This window comes from Psammomys obesus, unplaced genomic scaffold (genome assembly GCF_907164565.1).
Source record: "Psammomys obesus unplaced genomic scaffold, mPsaObe1.curated_primary_1811, whole genome shotgun sequence".
Classification (NCBI taxonomy): Eukaryota; Metazoa; Chordata; class Mammalia; order Rodentia; family Muridae; genus Psammomys; species Psammomys obesus.
In genome coordinates this window covers 2327485-2340907 of record NW_026592890.1, presented here as the reverse complement: position 1 = coordinate 2340907, position 13423 = coordinate 2327485, and the positions used below count along the sequence as shown (strand labels likewise).

The following is a 13423-nucleotide window of genomic DNA, read 5'->3' as shown; positions in this document are numbered from 1 at the left end:
TATCTATCCTGATTGACATTCTGAATGAGATTTATGCTCATTTATAATCATGGACCACTGTTACCTATGACCTTTGACTGACTGAAACATGTTTATGTAGCATGTAACTACAGTCCATGAGACTTGATTCCATTGCCATATAGACATCTATGTGACTGTATGCATTCAGTAATCAAACAGTCCAACTCATTCATCATCATCAAATTGCCATAAAACACAGACTAAGGATCAAGAACAAAGCAGCTTTTAGAAGCTTCATCAGCCTTCAACACCTTTTTCGTGACAGTATTTTAGACACTTCCAAAGACAAGATGCCTTGCCTGGGTGCTCTGTTAGCTAGTCTGAATCTAGAGTCTAGTTGTCAAAAACTGTACTTTTCAGCAAGGGATAATGCTGGCCTTAAAATTATAATCTATACATGTACAAAGCATGTAAGACACATGGTAGGTAGTTTCTCTTTTATATGGAATTTTATTGTTTATATTTATTGTACACAGTAGTAGAGACCATGAAGGCACTTTTGTTCAAGTGTACCATGTACCTTGACCATATTCATCTCCTCACCTTCTCTTTCTCATATCTCCCCGCCTCTTCTGAAATTTATCCCTCCAGGTATCAGCAATTTGGTTTTCAGAAATCACAACAATTCAATTGCCTTGTACTGTGGCTTTTAACTGTAAAATTATTTACATAACTGCAGGTGAAACTATCCTTTACACATTAATTTTTTAGAATTTTATTATTTTTGCACATTGAGTTTAGGAAAGAAAATTGTAGGGGCCTTTTTTAGAGTGAGAAATTGGAAAGAAATGTTCTTTAAAATTTCTAGGCTAGGTCAAAGGAGCAGAACAAAAAGCACCGTGGAAAAATGTAATTTAGAGCCTAAAAAGCGTTAGGAATCAAAACATAAAACAACTGTCACCATGGACGGGGACCGTTGTCCTGTGGCTGGTTTCACTTCCTTTTAAGGAAATAAAGGGCTAAAAATAAATAAATTTCTATGTCTTAGAATAAATGTAAAGGCTTTGCTGTAGCTTCACATTATAGGCTTTTAAAATACTGTAGCACCCTTTCAAGCTGGCATTTCTCGCCATACCTCACTCACAGCCCGTCCCTCATTTTTTAATTTACCCTCCTTATGAAATCACCAGCATCTCGTTGTAGAAAAGGCTGTAGAGTGCGCACCTGCTGGCTATCCCTAAAGTCTCCTGGAAGTCTGGAGTGTGACCTACTTCTAATGACTACCATGAACTGGCTGTCACCTTGTCAAAGAGCCACTTCTGCCCTAACAAAGTCTCTTTCTTTTGTGTCATCATGGCCTCGATTTCAAGAAGAAATGACAAGAAAAAATATGTTTAGATCCTTTAACTGTCTTACAGACAAGCCATGAATGTGAATATGGTGAACAAAATCTGCAGATGAACTGAGCCTCTTCTGCAGGGCGTAACAAAAAAGGGAACTTTGACCACACCATTCACCCGAAGGCTCAAGGTTGAACCTAACCCTCCTCTTAGCTAGTAGTCTTCTGGCTGAATTTTTTTTTTCCTGAGGAAACACCTTTACAAGTTCCTCACCATCCACCACCAAGACAGTATAGCTTGCACCCAGGATAATATCACGCACAAGTGCACTGGAGACTAGAGGCTTCAGTGTTCACAAACATAAAAGGCACAGGGAGACGCACAGAGTAAAGCTTTCAAATACAGCTTTTAACTTAAAGCTATGGTCCAAACGGTCAATGAAACTTCCGATGATAGCAGAGGTTGCATTAAAATAATTCAGGCTACTCCCCCCCACCCCCCCCAAAATAGTCATTGGGTGCTAATTATCCCTCAGTGCCTGCCTGCTTTTAGTGGAATCCACAAAGCAAGAAAGATTAAAAATTAGAACTCAAGAGTCATGATTCACCAGTCCCCAGCATCATGTGACCTTTGTTTGGCGAAGAGTGATGGCCACTATCTTAGTGAAGGCTTCTAATTGCTGTAATAAAGCACTATGACCAAAAGCAACTTGAGAGGAGGAAACTGTATGTCATCTTCTACTTTTAGATAAAAGCCCATCACTGTGAGAAGTAAGGGCAGGGACTCAAACAACAGAGGAACCTGGAAGCAGGAACTGAAGCGAAATCATGGAGGGTGCTGCTTACTGGCTTTCTCCTCATGGCTCGCTTAGCCTGATTTCTTACAGAACCCAAGACCACCATCCCAGGAGTGACCCTTCTCATGGTGATCTGGACTCTCCCATATCAATCATCAGTCAGAAAGAAAAATGCACTGCAGGCTTGCTGACAAGCCAATCTGATGGGGACATTTCTCAGTCAAGGCTCTGTCAAATGATTGTTTCAGAATGATTCTGGCTTGTGTCAAGTTGACATAAAAGCAGCCAGCATAGTCAGATCACGGCCATAGGGAATAAAGGATAGAAAGATTCCTGACCAAAGCCTTCCTGAGCTCTTGCTTTTAGTTTCTGTTTCGCATAGAATCATTCTTCCTCTGGTTATTTTATGTATCAGGCCTAATTTTGTCAATTGCAGATAAAGCATTCCCCACAGGCTCATATATTTGAATATTTGGTCACTAGCTGATGCTACCTACTGTTTTGGAGGCAGCATAACCTTTAAGAGGGAAGCCTTAGCTGGCAGACACAGGCGCGTGGACCCTTGAGGGCTACTGTGCACCTGATTCAATTCTCCCGTTCTCTCTCTGCTTCCTGCCTGTACTGGAGAGGACAGCCACCGCAAGGCCCCATCTCCACGGAAGAAGCTGTTTCAGCTGGCATGCCTTCCTTGCTAGGATGAATTAACATCCCCTGAAGCTATAGGTCCAAATAAGCCTCTCTTCTTTATATTCCTTCTGTCAGGTATGTGGTGTTAGCAACAGGAACATTGACTGACACAATTAGACAAAAGCTTTTGTTGGGGCATAGTGTGGTGACACAGGCCTTTAATCCCAGCACTGGAAAGGCAGAGGCAGGTACATCTACAAGTTCAAGGCCAGCCTGGTTTACAGAGTGATACCTGGACAGCCAGGGCTACACAAAGAAACACTGTCTCTAAAACCCAAAAACAAAAAAACAAGAGAAAAACAAAGAAAAAAGCTTTTGTTTGAAACAAAATTACCTTCCTTAAACAAGATGATGATGATGGAAAGAGTTTTAATTTCATATGTCAGAAAACCCAAGTGCTATAAAGGTGGGATTAGATGGCAGATCTCTTAGGGTCCAGTACACAGTCTAGGCCGCATTAATATGGTACTCAGAAACTTGCATTCCCAGTTTGATGTGAACCACTGATCAGTACAGCCTTCCCAGTCTATCTCACAATCGCAAATGTTACTTTGGGTATTGCTCACTGGATTTGGCCAGTAACAGTAGATTCTTTGCAGGAAAGATTGGTCACAGAATAAATTTAGTAAATTAACTAGTCCTTTGAAACTAAAACTGTGCCTCATTTAAACACACTTATTCCCAGAATTCCCAGGCCGTGGGATAGATTTCACTAAGTAAATGTTGGGACCTTCATAAACATGCTTTTGGTTGTTCCTTCTCCAGTTTTAACAAGCACCCCAACCTCTGTAATTCAAAACAGTGCAAAAAGAATGTCCTATTTTATCCTCTGATGCTGTCACCCTCGAGCTCCCTGCCAATGGAAATACTAAGATGCATGTTTTCAAAGCCAAAGGATATTTTTTGAAAATGAAAACAAAACCCCAAGTCTGCACCATGGTAAAGAAACCACTCCCTGGAAATACCGAGACTCACAATATGCAAGCTGAGGCATCTCATCAGAGGCAACTGTGTGTAAGCGTCTCCCGTGTACCTGTCGCCCGCAGAGAGCTGATTCATCTTGCATGGAGTAAGCTACTCCTATAAAGTGGTTTGCTCTGCACAGTCTCCAAAGTGCTTGTGACAGAATCATCATGAACGTAGCTTACAAAGAGATCAAGGCTTGGAATCACATTTTACAGTGCCATGGAATCGCTGAATAGCTCCTATCAGCTACTTGAATGTCACACAATTGAGACATTAGAAGGTAGGTTTCACAGACTCTATACATGAGCCAGAGAGAGGGTGTTAGAACTTGGCAACTCCTATACAGCATTCATTCATTCAGTCATAAGGTTGGAGTTGATCAAGTAGCCATTGTTAGCATGGTTTTAGCTCGTCAACATTTGTTCATCAGGTTCTCCCTGACACCATGGTGACAGAGAGGAAAGTCATTAGACAGTCCAGGGTATTTGTTTTAACTACAAGGTTAGCCACTTAAAAAAGTTTGTTTAGTAGTATAGCTGCCATGTAAAACAGTCTCCAGCAACTTCTGTCACTGTAAAACTGTCACAATGAAAACTACAGTGATCTGTGTCCATCACAGGCATATTACATCTACTGTTTTTTTAACATTTCTCTTATTTTAAACCAAAAAAGTCATATCTTTTCTGTGGCTGAAGAGCACGGCCCTACATCAGTACCCAGCATAACGCCAGTCCTGGGAGATCTGGCACCCTCGCTGGCTTCTGTGGGCACCAGCACACATTCAGTGTAGTTACAAACATGTAGAAAAAACCGTCATACACATAAAAATAAAGGGATGTTTCAGGAGTTGAATATTTTCTAAGTTTCATATTGCACAATTTAGATTTCCTATGAAAAGGTAGAACAGAAAGAAATAAAATCACAGATAAAAGCATGATGTGGGGCACATTTAGGAAAGCAAAAAGATGGCAATGATGAAATCAGAAGAGAGGTGAGTAAGGATGGAGCCAGCTCAGGAGTTAAGATACCTCCTGCATACATTAGCTAGTGCAGTGCAGAACAAGAAAAATGGTCTGGCAAACTCCTTGCAGGCAGCCATACCGATTGTGTGGCGTGGGTATGCCGAGACGGGGGACAGGAAGAGAGAGGGGGGCATGCAGGGAGCAGTGCCACGAGAGGAGTGGGGAGTGAGGCGGCACAGCATTGGAGGCTTTGGAAGAAAGATGCTTTTCCCTCCCACTGCCGTGGCCTGTGGCATTGGAGAAGTGGCCTATATACAGCCCCTTAGAGGGTCAGTTCTGGGCACTGGGGAGAGCACCGTGAGGAGGAGGGCCATTGAGGGCTGGAAAAGAGGAAGAGGTGTGGAATGGAAAGGCAGTCACGCGCTAGTGCAGAATCTCAGTCTTAGCCCAATAGGCTGGCGAAATGACTTAGTGGGCAGAGATGCCTGTCACCATGCCCAGGGCTGTGAGTTCAATCCCCAGGTGGTAGAAGAAGAGAACAAACCACGTAGACACATACACGAGATATATGAATATGCAATAAAATTTTTGAAAAGTGACTCTGTCAGATGAGAGAGGAAGAAGTTGCTCCATCCAAAAGTAAGATGATGCCCCCCCACTCCCTCTCTGTGGCACCCGTGTGTTAGCTGTGGGGTAAGTCGGCATTTAACAGTGATAACCTGGGAGCCATCGTAGTCAGAGTCTAGAAGAGGAGACCTGTGGCCCTGGGCAACGTGCTGAGTGGTAGGATAGGCCCACAGTGAAAGGGCAGAGGAGTGGGGAAGCTGCTCACGTGGCCCAAAACAATACCACCCAAGAGGTCTCACTAAGAACACATCAAGGCAAGCGGTACCAAAAGCAAGACAGTGATGTTCCACAGAGGCAGGATGAAGGCTGCAGGCGACCCAGGGAAGTCCCATCCCATGAGGACCCCACATGATCCAACCAGTCACCAAGTTATTGGTGAACTTTGGGAGAACCGATTTTCTCCCTAAGTGCAAGGAGAAGGGAGCTAGACAGAAGATCTGCTGACGGAGAAAACAAGGGAGCCCTATTTAAACGTCCAGAGACTCTGATACTTGGAAAGGTGAAAGGGTGAAAGGTCAGTATGAGGAAAATGGACTTCCATTCCTTATGACCAAGACAACCAGAAGTTCAATCCTCATTCAATTCTTCATTTCTCCCCTTAGGGCTTAGCCTACATTCTTCCATAGTAGAGGCATGGTGGACCTTTGCAGTCTGCCAACTATTTTAAGACATCCTTCACGTAGGCTGTTTTCTTTCCTTGTTAGATAAAAGATTGACGTTTTGTGAAAATAAGGCTTATAATTATCCAGCTCAAGTGGGTTTGTGATAAATGCTTTGACACCCATATTGTCTTACCTCTGGTTCTGTTGCTGTGGTGGTTAATGCCGACTGTCAGCTGGACACAGTCTAGAACCACTCGGGGAAAGGGCCCCTGGGAATGTCTGTAAGGGGTTGTTTTAAGTACATGAATTGGTGGAAGAGGCCTGCCCTGGGTGGTTCCTTGCCCTGGATTTGCCGTTCTGGCTGAATAAAAAGTAGAGGGCTGTGGAGACACGTGCATAAACCAACGTATTGCTCTCCACTCCTGATGTGATGTTATTAAGTGGTTCAAGTTCCTGCTGCCTCGGCTTGCCCCACGATGGTGGATGGAACCCCTTCCTGCCTTAGGTTGCTTCAGTCAGGATATTTTATTACAGCCATGGAAAAAGAAACTGAGATAGGAAAAGGAAAGTTGCTGCGATAAAAAAAAAAAAAAAAAAAACCCTGATGAAAGCAATGTAGGAGGATATTTTTTTTTCTTAGTTCAGTACGTACTCCATTACTGCAGGGAAGTCCTGGGAGGAGGGCCCTGAGGTGGCAGTGTCAAATTCATAGTAAACATTAACTATTACATTCATATTTGTTTTTATGTCAATATTTGCTATATGGACATGCCTATCGAGGAAGGCAGCACCTGCCGCTAAGTAGAAAGCAAACGCCTCAAAACTTCCATATATGCACACAGATTTCCCTACACCCTATCACTGTTAGTGTCAATCATGGGTGTCCCACAGATGTCCCCACAGGAAGTCATACGAACAGTAACTGGGAAGCTTCGGTCTAGGTGTGAATGGTGGAGAGCCAGGAAGTGCCCCTGCCGGCTACCAACCACATTTCTGCACCACGCCTGTGAGTGCTGTAATGTGTCCACCCTGCTGGTCACAACAGGAACACAGTCTACCCAAACCACAAGCCCGAGCTCCTGCCCAACAGGTGCATTTAAACACTGAGATGCTCCTTCGCACACCGCTTCCGGGACAGGGTGTGTTCAACACAAACTGGAGTGATTTGGCCTTCCCAACCCACGGCACTTGTTTTTCTACAAAGGGCATCCACTAACTTACCTTACAAATTGCAGAGCAAATGACAGTGGGGTGAAAGAGAAGCCTGAAACAGCTCTCTAGCCTCTCTGAGAATTAAAGGGTATAATGGTTGCCTTTGTCTTACAGCATTATCTATATTTCTGTGATTCTCTTCATTTTGAGGAAAACCAAAGATTCTCTCTTCATGCAAAGTAAAAAACATTGATCCTCTAACTGAACATTAGCCTACACAATAGGTCTAGATTTTAACCATGAAGTTTCTTATTGAATAAGGCTGGAAACTCCAAAGCTAATAAGCTTGTCAATGAGCCTAAAATAACTGTTTTACAGTTTGGAATAAAATTTAATACATATAAAAAGTACATCTTTGAAACCTATCTTTAAAAGCATGTGTACATATAGAAAGAAATCAAGAGCAAAGAGAGACTGAGTCAGAATGAGAAAAATGTGTCTTTGTTTTTCATGTATCAAAGGGAAGTAAATGGTTGTTTGTTTGTTTTGAAGACAGGGTCTCACTATGTAGCTTTGGCTATCCTGGAACTCACTTTGTAGACAGAGATCCACCTGCCTCTGCCTCTCAAGTGCTCGAAGTAAAGGCATGTGCTGCTATCCCTGGCACAAAGTAAATCTTTACTGAAACTGAAATCATGCAGAGACTTTACTCTTACAATGGCTCTTTTAAAACACTGAAATTGCTGAAAAAATAAACTAAGCATATGTGACCATTTTAAAACACTGGAAATATTGTTTAAAAACCTCTCTAAGTATATGATGTGATCATTTTCCACACCCACATACAGTACAGAGTGATTTTTTTTCTAGTGGAAGGATACTGACAATGTAATTAAGATTATGTTAGCATCATATTTTTTAAATTATTCTTCTAGTTGTTTGTTTTCAAGACAGGGTTTCTCTGTGTAACCTTGGCTGTTCTGGAACTCACTCTGAGACCAGGCTGGCCTTGAACTAAACTCAGAGATGTGCCTGCCTCTGTCTCCCTAGTGAGTCCTGGTATTAAAGGTAGGCACTAACACCCCCAGCAGTGCCAACATGTCTTTAAGACTAAAGTAAATGACTTTATTTTCCCAAATTAAGTGACTGGAGACCAGATTTGCATACAGCTCTAGGTGAAAATCCACCCTCCCCTTCCATCCTGGTTAACAGGACCACAGAAAAACTGGATAACTTGGAGAAGCAGAATTATCAAAATGTCTTATATGTAAGAAAATATTTTTTTTTCCAAATAAGGGTAATTATATCCAGAAAGATTTTCAACCTTTCCTCTGACTTAAGTCTGTTGTATTTCTAACGGCAACACTGCCCCCTAGTGGAAACAACTTTCATAGCCGATTCTCTTACTGCCTGTATGTAAGCATGAAACAAAAACTTAAGCTGAATGAGTTCTTATCTTACTTCATTACGTAATATATGACTGTAAAACCGGAAGAGTCATTGTGATGTGGTGTCCTGTGATTGGTTGATTCTCTTGAGACCAGGTCTGCACAGCTCAGGCTGGCCTTGCAGAAACTTGCTATATGGCCGAGGTTGACCAGCAACCTCTGATTCTCCAGCCCCCCCCCCCCCAAGGCCTGCACCGCAGGAGGGGGCGCCACCACCCCTGGTGTTGAGTGGCCCTGGGAACTGAAGGCAAGGCTTCCTGCATGGTAGCGCCTCTGGCCCAGCAGGGTATTCTTCAGTTTTCTTTACCATTCCGTTAAACGTACTGAAAGTATACGTTTATGTTGCGGGACATTTCCAGACCCAAATTTCACAAACCATCTGCTCCCTAGAGGCCTCTCAAAGGTGTGGAAATGGAGCTATCTATATTCTAGGTCTGCAACTGATTTGTTCTTTGTCTGAAATTGAAGGTATTCCTCCCATAGCTTTAAGATCAGCCCCCCTTCCCCGCTCTTTTTTTTTTTTTTTTTTTTTTTTTTTTTTTTTGTGAATAACTAAAAAGGTAAAACATCCCAGACAGCTTTTGTAAGGAGAGGCGGTGTCCATGCTGCAGAGCAAAGCTTTCGTGAGGCGAGAAGTCAGAGGCCAGAAGTCAGCCCCAGGCTGAGCCACGGTGTGTGAGTCAGCCTTAGTGACTGTCTTTGCAAATGAAATGGTGTTGGTTAGTAATCTAACCCTGTTACCTGATGAGAATGGAGCCTTTTTTCTGGAGCCTTGCTGTCAAAATGGATTAAGTTTGCACCCTGCACAGATTCCTCACACGCATTTTGCACGAATAAATGTTATCATCTGCTACCATGATCATCATGGCTGGTGCGAAGCTCTGTGCTATTTACCACTTTCTTCGAGCGGCGTTTCAGAGAACTGATTGCCTTCTTACAACTACTGACCGCTTCCAGAGTGGACTGTGTGCTCTTTCTGATAACAGGTGAAGGAACTCCCACTCGGCTTCAGGCTTTTCTCTCCCACCACAGTCCAGGCTGCTCTTCACAGAGAGTCCACCACCCACCTGACCGGAAGTTAGTCCCCTCCCTGCAGGATTAGACTCTGATCAAGATTCCCACAGACCGCACAGTGAGCATGTCTCACTCTCTTTGTGTCTTACATGGAAAGGTAGAAATTTAAAGTGCTACCTACCTGAATGCGAAAGAAAAAAAAAAAAAAACATATATTTTAAAAGGGAACAGTTGATTCTGACTTCCACGGTACAGTATTTGTGGTGAGAAATCAAGACATCAGGCGCTTGGGGCAGCGGATCACACCACATCAACAGCCCTAAAAGTCATGAGTGTGTCTGATGTGCAACTCACGTTCCCCATTTGATATAGTCTGGAATTCCCTGCCCCAGGAATGGTCCCACGCACAGTCAACATGGGTCTCCCTGCACCCACGAATAAAATCAATACAGCACCCTGCAGGCGAGCTCAGGGACCAGCTCCCCAGCAATTCGAGATTCTGTCAAAGTGGACAATTAAAACCAACATGCACATCTTTTTGAGAACTCACAATACAACTCTTCTGTTTGGTGCCTTTCTTTTCAACTTTTTAAAACACCTGAACACTGAGATGCTGAGAGTAAATATGGATCATATTATTATCTCTAAAACACAGCCCCAGGCCCACAGATATTTGAAACAAAAACCGGTGAAAATGAGAGTAGACGTGTCATAAGGGACAGGCAGCCAGACCAGCAAGTCCTTCCTAGTTTTCCATCTCAATCTCTAGACAATATTTTGTCGCCTCCCCCTCTCTCTCCTCACCTCCATCCCTTCCCCCTCTCTCTGTTGGGGGTGCACATAGGTGTGAATGCATGTTTGCATGAGGGAGCGCATGCAGACTGATGCCACATGTCTGCTTTTGCAGCTAACCCTTTGTGGCACAGTCTGTCCAGCAAGCCCAGAGTTTACATCGCCAGCTGTCTCTGGCGATCCTTGTCCTACTTTCCGAGGCTACCATCACTTAAGTTCAATTTTTTTTTTTTTTTTGTTGAAGGATGAAATTATGCCCATTATTAAATTAAGGATGTGAGCCTTGGTGAACAGTTAAGTGTTTACCAAGTGTCTGTCATAACTAGTTTTAGTCAAATGTGTGTCCGTATTTTACCATCTGTAGACAGGAGGTGTAAGCACAATCCAATTCTGAAGGCTCTAATATGGTAGCATTTGCCATGTTTGTAAACATCGTGGGAACAGACACAGGAGCCAGGATTTATGCTCAGAACTATGTGAATCAGGCACGCTCACTCCAGATCCAATGCTTTACGGCAGAATCACTGAGGGAAGGAGTGCCGAAGAACCAACCATGCATGCTGTGAGGGATGGCCTGGGTTTTGTGTGGTTCATTTTCTGGGATGCTGTGTGGAAACGAGTGACTTCCTATTTCAGTAAGATCCTTTTTGTGAAAGTCACGAAGGGCGCATGGTTGGTCTTTGAGGGGAAGTTTGGCAGAATAACGGCAGTGGTGTGGTGTATGTCACCCAAACGCCGCTCGAATTACAGGGAAATACCTTCACTCCAAGCCAGGGAAAGAAACCGATCGCTCTCGTGACGACACGGACCTAAATGGACCGCAGGTATCGAAGGCTGTGGGTTTGTAGGCCACGTCAGACACCAAGCACATTCACAGGGCTACATGCTTAGACGGAAGAGAGCACCGCTCTGTCTGGGGCCCTCCCCCTTTCGCTGCCTCACTGAAGCCTTTGCGGCTCTAGTCCCAGGGATGTGCTCTCTCCCGGGCTCTCTTGGGTGTTGCCAGTATTGGTGCCTCCTGGAACCAGCCAGCTGTTGGTCAGCTCTCTATAGTCTTTGAACTATGCCACTTCTCTCAGAGCTTTACGCTCTCCCGTGGCTCTATGCCAGAAAACTTGCCACTGCTCTCCAGCATAGGAGGAAGAAAAGGTACTTTGCTTCATTATTAAGGTTTTTATTTTTCTTTGAGATCTATGGTACTTCCAATCAAAGGATCTTTCCCAACATGGATTAGTCTCTTTTCCTCAGTGGATATACTTTTCAGTTGATTTTTCTGCCTAGTCAAACTCAAGGCGGCTGGGCCTTACCAGCAACAGCCTGAGGTCCTTAGACTCGTCCCAACGCTGCATTCTCTTCGTCTTTACTTCCCACAACCCGAGAGTTCAAGAATCCATTCTGGAGACTCTCAGTTTGTCTAGCCAGGCTTTCCAGTTTGAGAGGGACTGCTCGTAGACACCGCCCCAACGTCAAAGGCTAATTTTGTACGGAAATCGTGTGTAGCGGTATATGGTGCCTAGCAGAATGTCTGCTGTGTGGTAGGCGCTCGGGAGAAAGGCAGGTTACAGAGGTCACACTCCAGCCGTACCACACTGCCGGCGCTCTGTTTCCGATCAGCTGATCGGCCGCTCTAGCCTTTACTTTCCTCGCCTGCAAGATGGGCACAATAATGTCAACACAAAGACGATGGGGCGCTGATAGACAATGCGCATGGCCCTGGTGGCACATGCATGCGCGGGCGATGAAGGAGATGCCACAGAGCCTCCTTCTGCTTCAGATGGCTTCTCATGAAGCGGCAGGGACACTGCTGTGCTACCCAGGAGCTTGAGTTTCTACCGAGGGGGCGCCGCTGAGTCATCTCCCACCTTCTCGCTCATCCCACGGGTGCTTTAACCAGCCGAGGCCCAGCGCTGTCCCCTCCCTTTACTCTCTCTACCGACGATCTCATTACCTCTAGTTCTCCCCTTGACCCTGGTTTCTACCGAAAGGTGCCCTTAGGCTGAGTTTACCCCAGTCTAACAATTCCTGCTCTTCTGGGTTGAAAAGGCCTTTCCTAGGTCCCCGCGTCTCCCTGTATGTCAGTGGCGCGGCGCCTTCTCCCGCTGCCTCAACCTCGTGCCTGTTGCTGGGACAGAATACACTGGCGAAAGCAGCTTAAGAGAGGCAGGTTGCTTCAGCCCACAGTTCACGGTACGGTCCCTTATCCTGGGGATCAAGTGAGCAGGAGCTTGAAGCAACTGTCTCACCGCACTCATAGTAAGGAAACACTGGGCACGAGCACTTAGGAGCCCAGGGCCCACAATCAGAATCCTTTCCCCACGTCAGTTAATAGAGGTATCTCCCCCGTAGGCATGGCCAGCCGCCCGTCGCCCGGATGGTTCTAGATCTTGTCAGGGGGACAGCGGAAGCTCACCGCCACACTTTCCTGCGGCTCTCCTGCCCCACACCCTTAGAACTGCTTCCTGATCCCTCCCGAGACACTGGAGGTGGACTGACAGAGAGCACAGAAAGTTGCTCCAGCCTTAGCCACCAGAGCAGTGCTGCTATTGATGACAAAAACATAGCTCGAAGAGAAGGATGGAGCAAAGTAGTTTAGCTTGTCTTGGTCTGCTGCAGTCTATTGTCTTGGGTCCTAATAGGGAGAAAATAAATGAGAAAAGCTGAACTAAGCAAAAATCAACGCGACTCTCCACTTCTAAAGGTAACACAACGACATGTCGAATACTGAAAGCGTGTCCAGACTGGGTGCCGTGACGGTGCAGTTATGAAAAAGCATTTAAGTCATTTGAATTACGTGATCATGAAGTCAGAATGAATAGTGATATCCCGTCGAGGGTGCTGATTATGATTCTTTATGTCGGTATAGACTCACCAACTCTCTCCACCCTCCTTCGAAAGTGTCATTCCTCTTTCTGTGTTTTAAATAATGCCGCATAGTTGGCAGCATCTTGTTTCTCCTGCAAGAACGATGCTTGTCTTTGGCTGTGTGCAGTTCTCTTGACAGAGTGTGTTACTTTGCAGCCTCACTGTCAGGAATGAGGAAAGAGGAGACGCTGCGGGGCGGCCCCCCCACCCCACC

General features: G+C 44.9%; 1 protein-coding gene across 1 annotated transcript in view; it reads left to right on the top strand.

The window, feature by feature from the left end:
• Window positions 1–13423, top strand: part of Rgs17 (regulator of G protein signaling 17) — an 81771-nt gene that overhangs the window by 61108 nt on the left and 7240 nt on the right. Inside the window, exon 3 of the mRNA XM_055615865.1 lies at window positions 13366–13419. Within this exon, the coding sequence (XP_055471840.1) occupies window positions 13366–13419 (54 nt within the window). The remainder of the gene's footprint in view (window positions 1–13365; window positions 13420–13423) is intronic.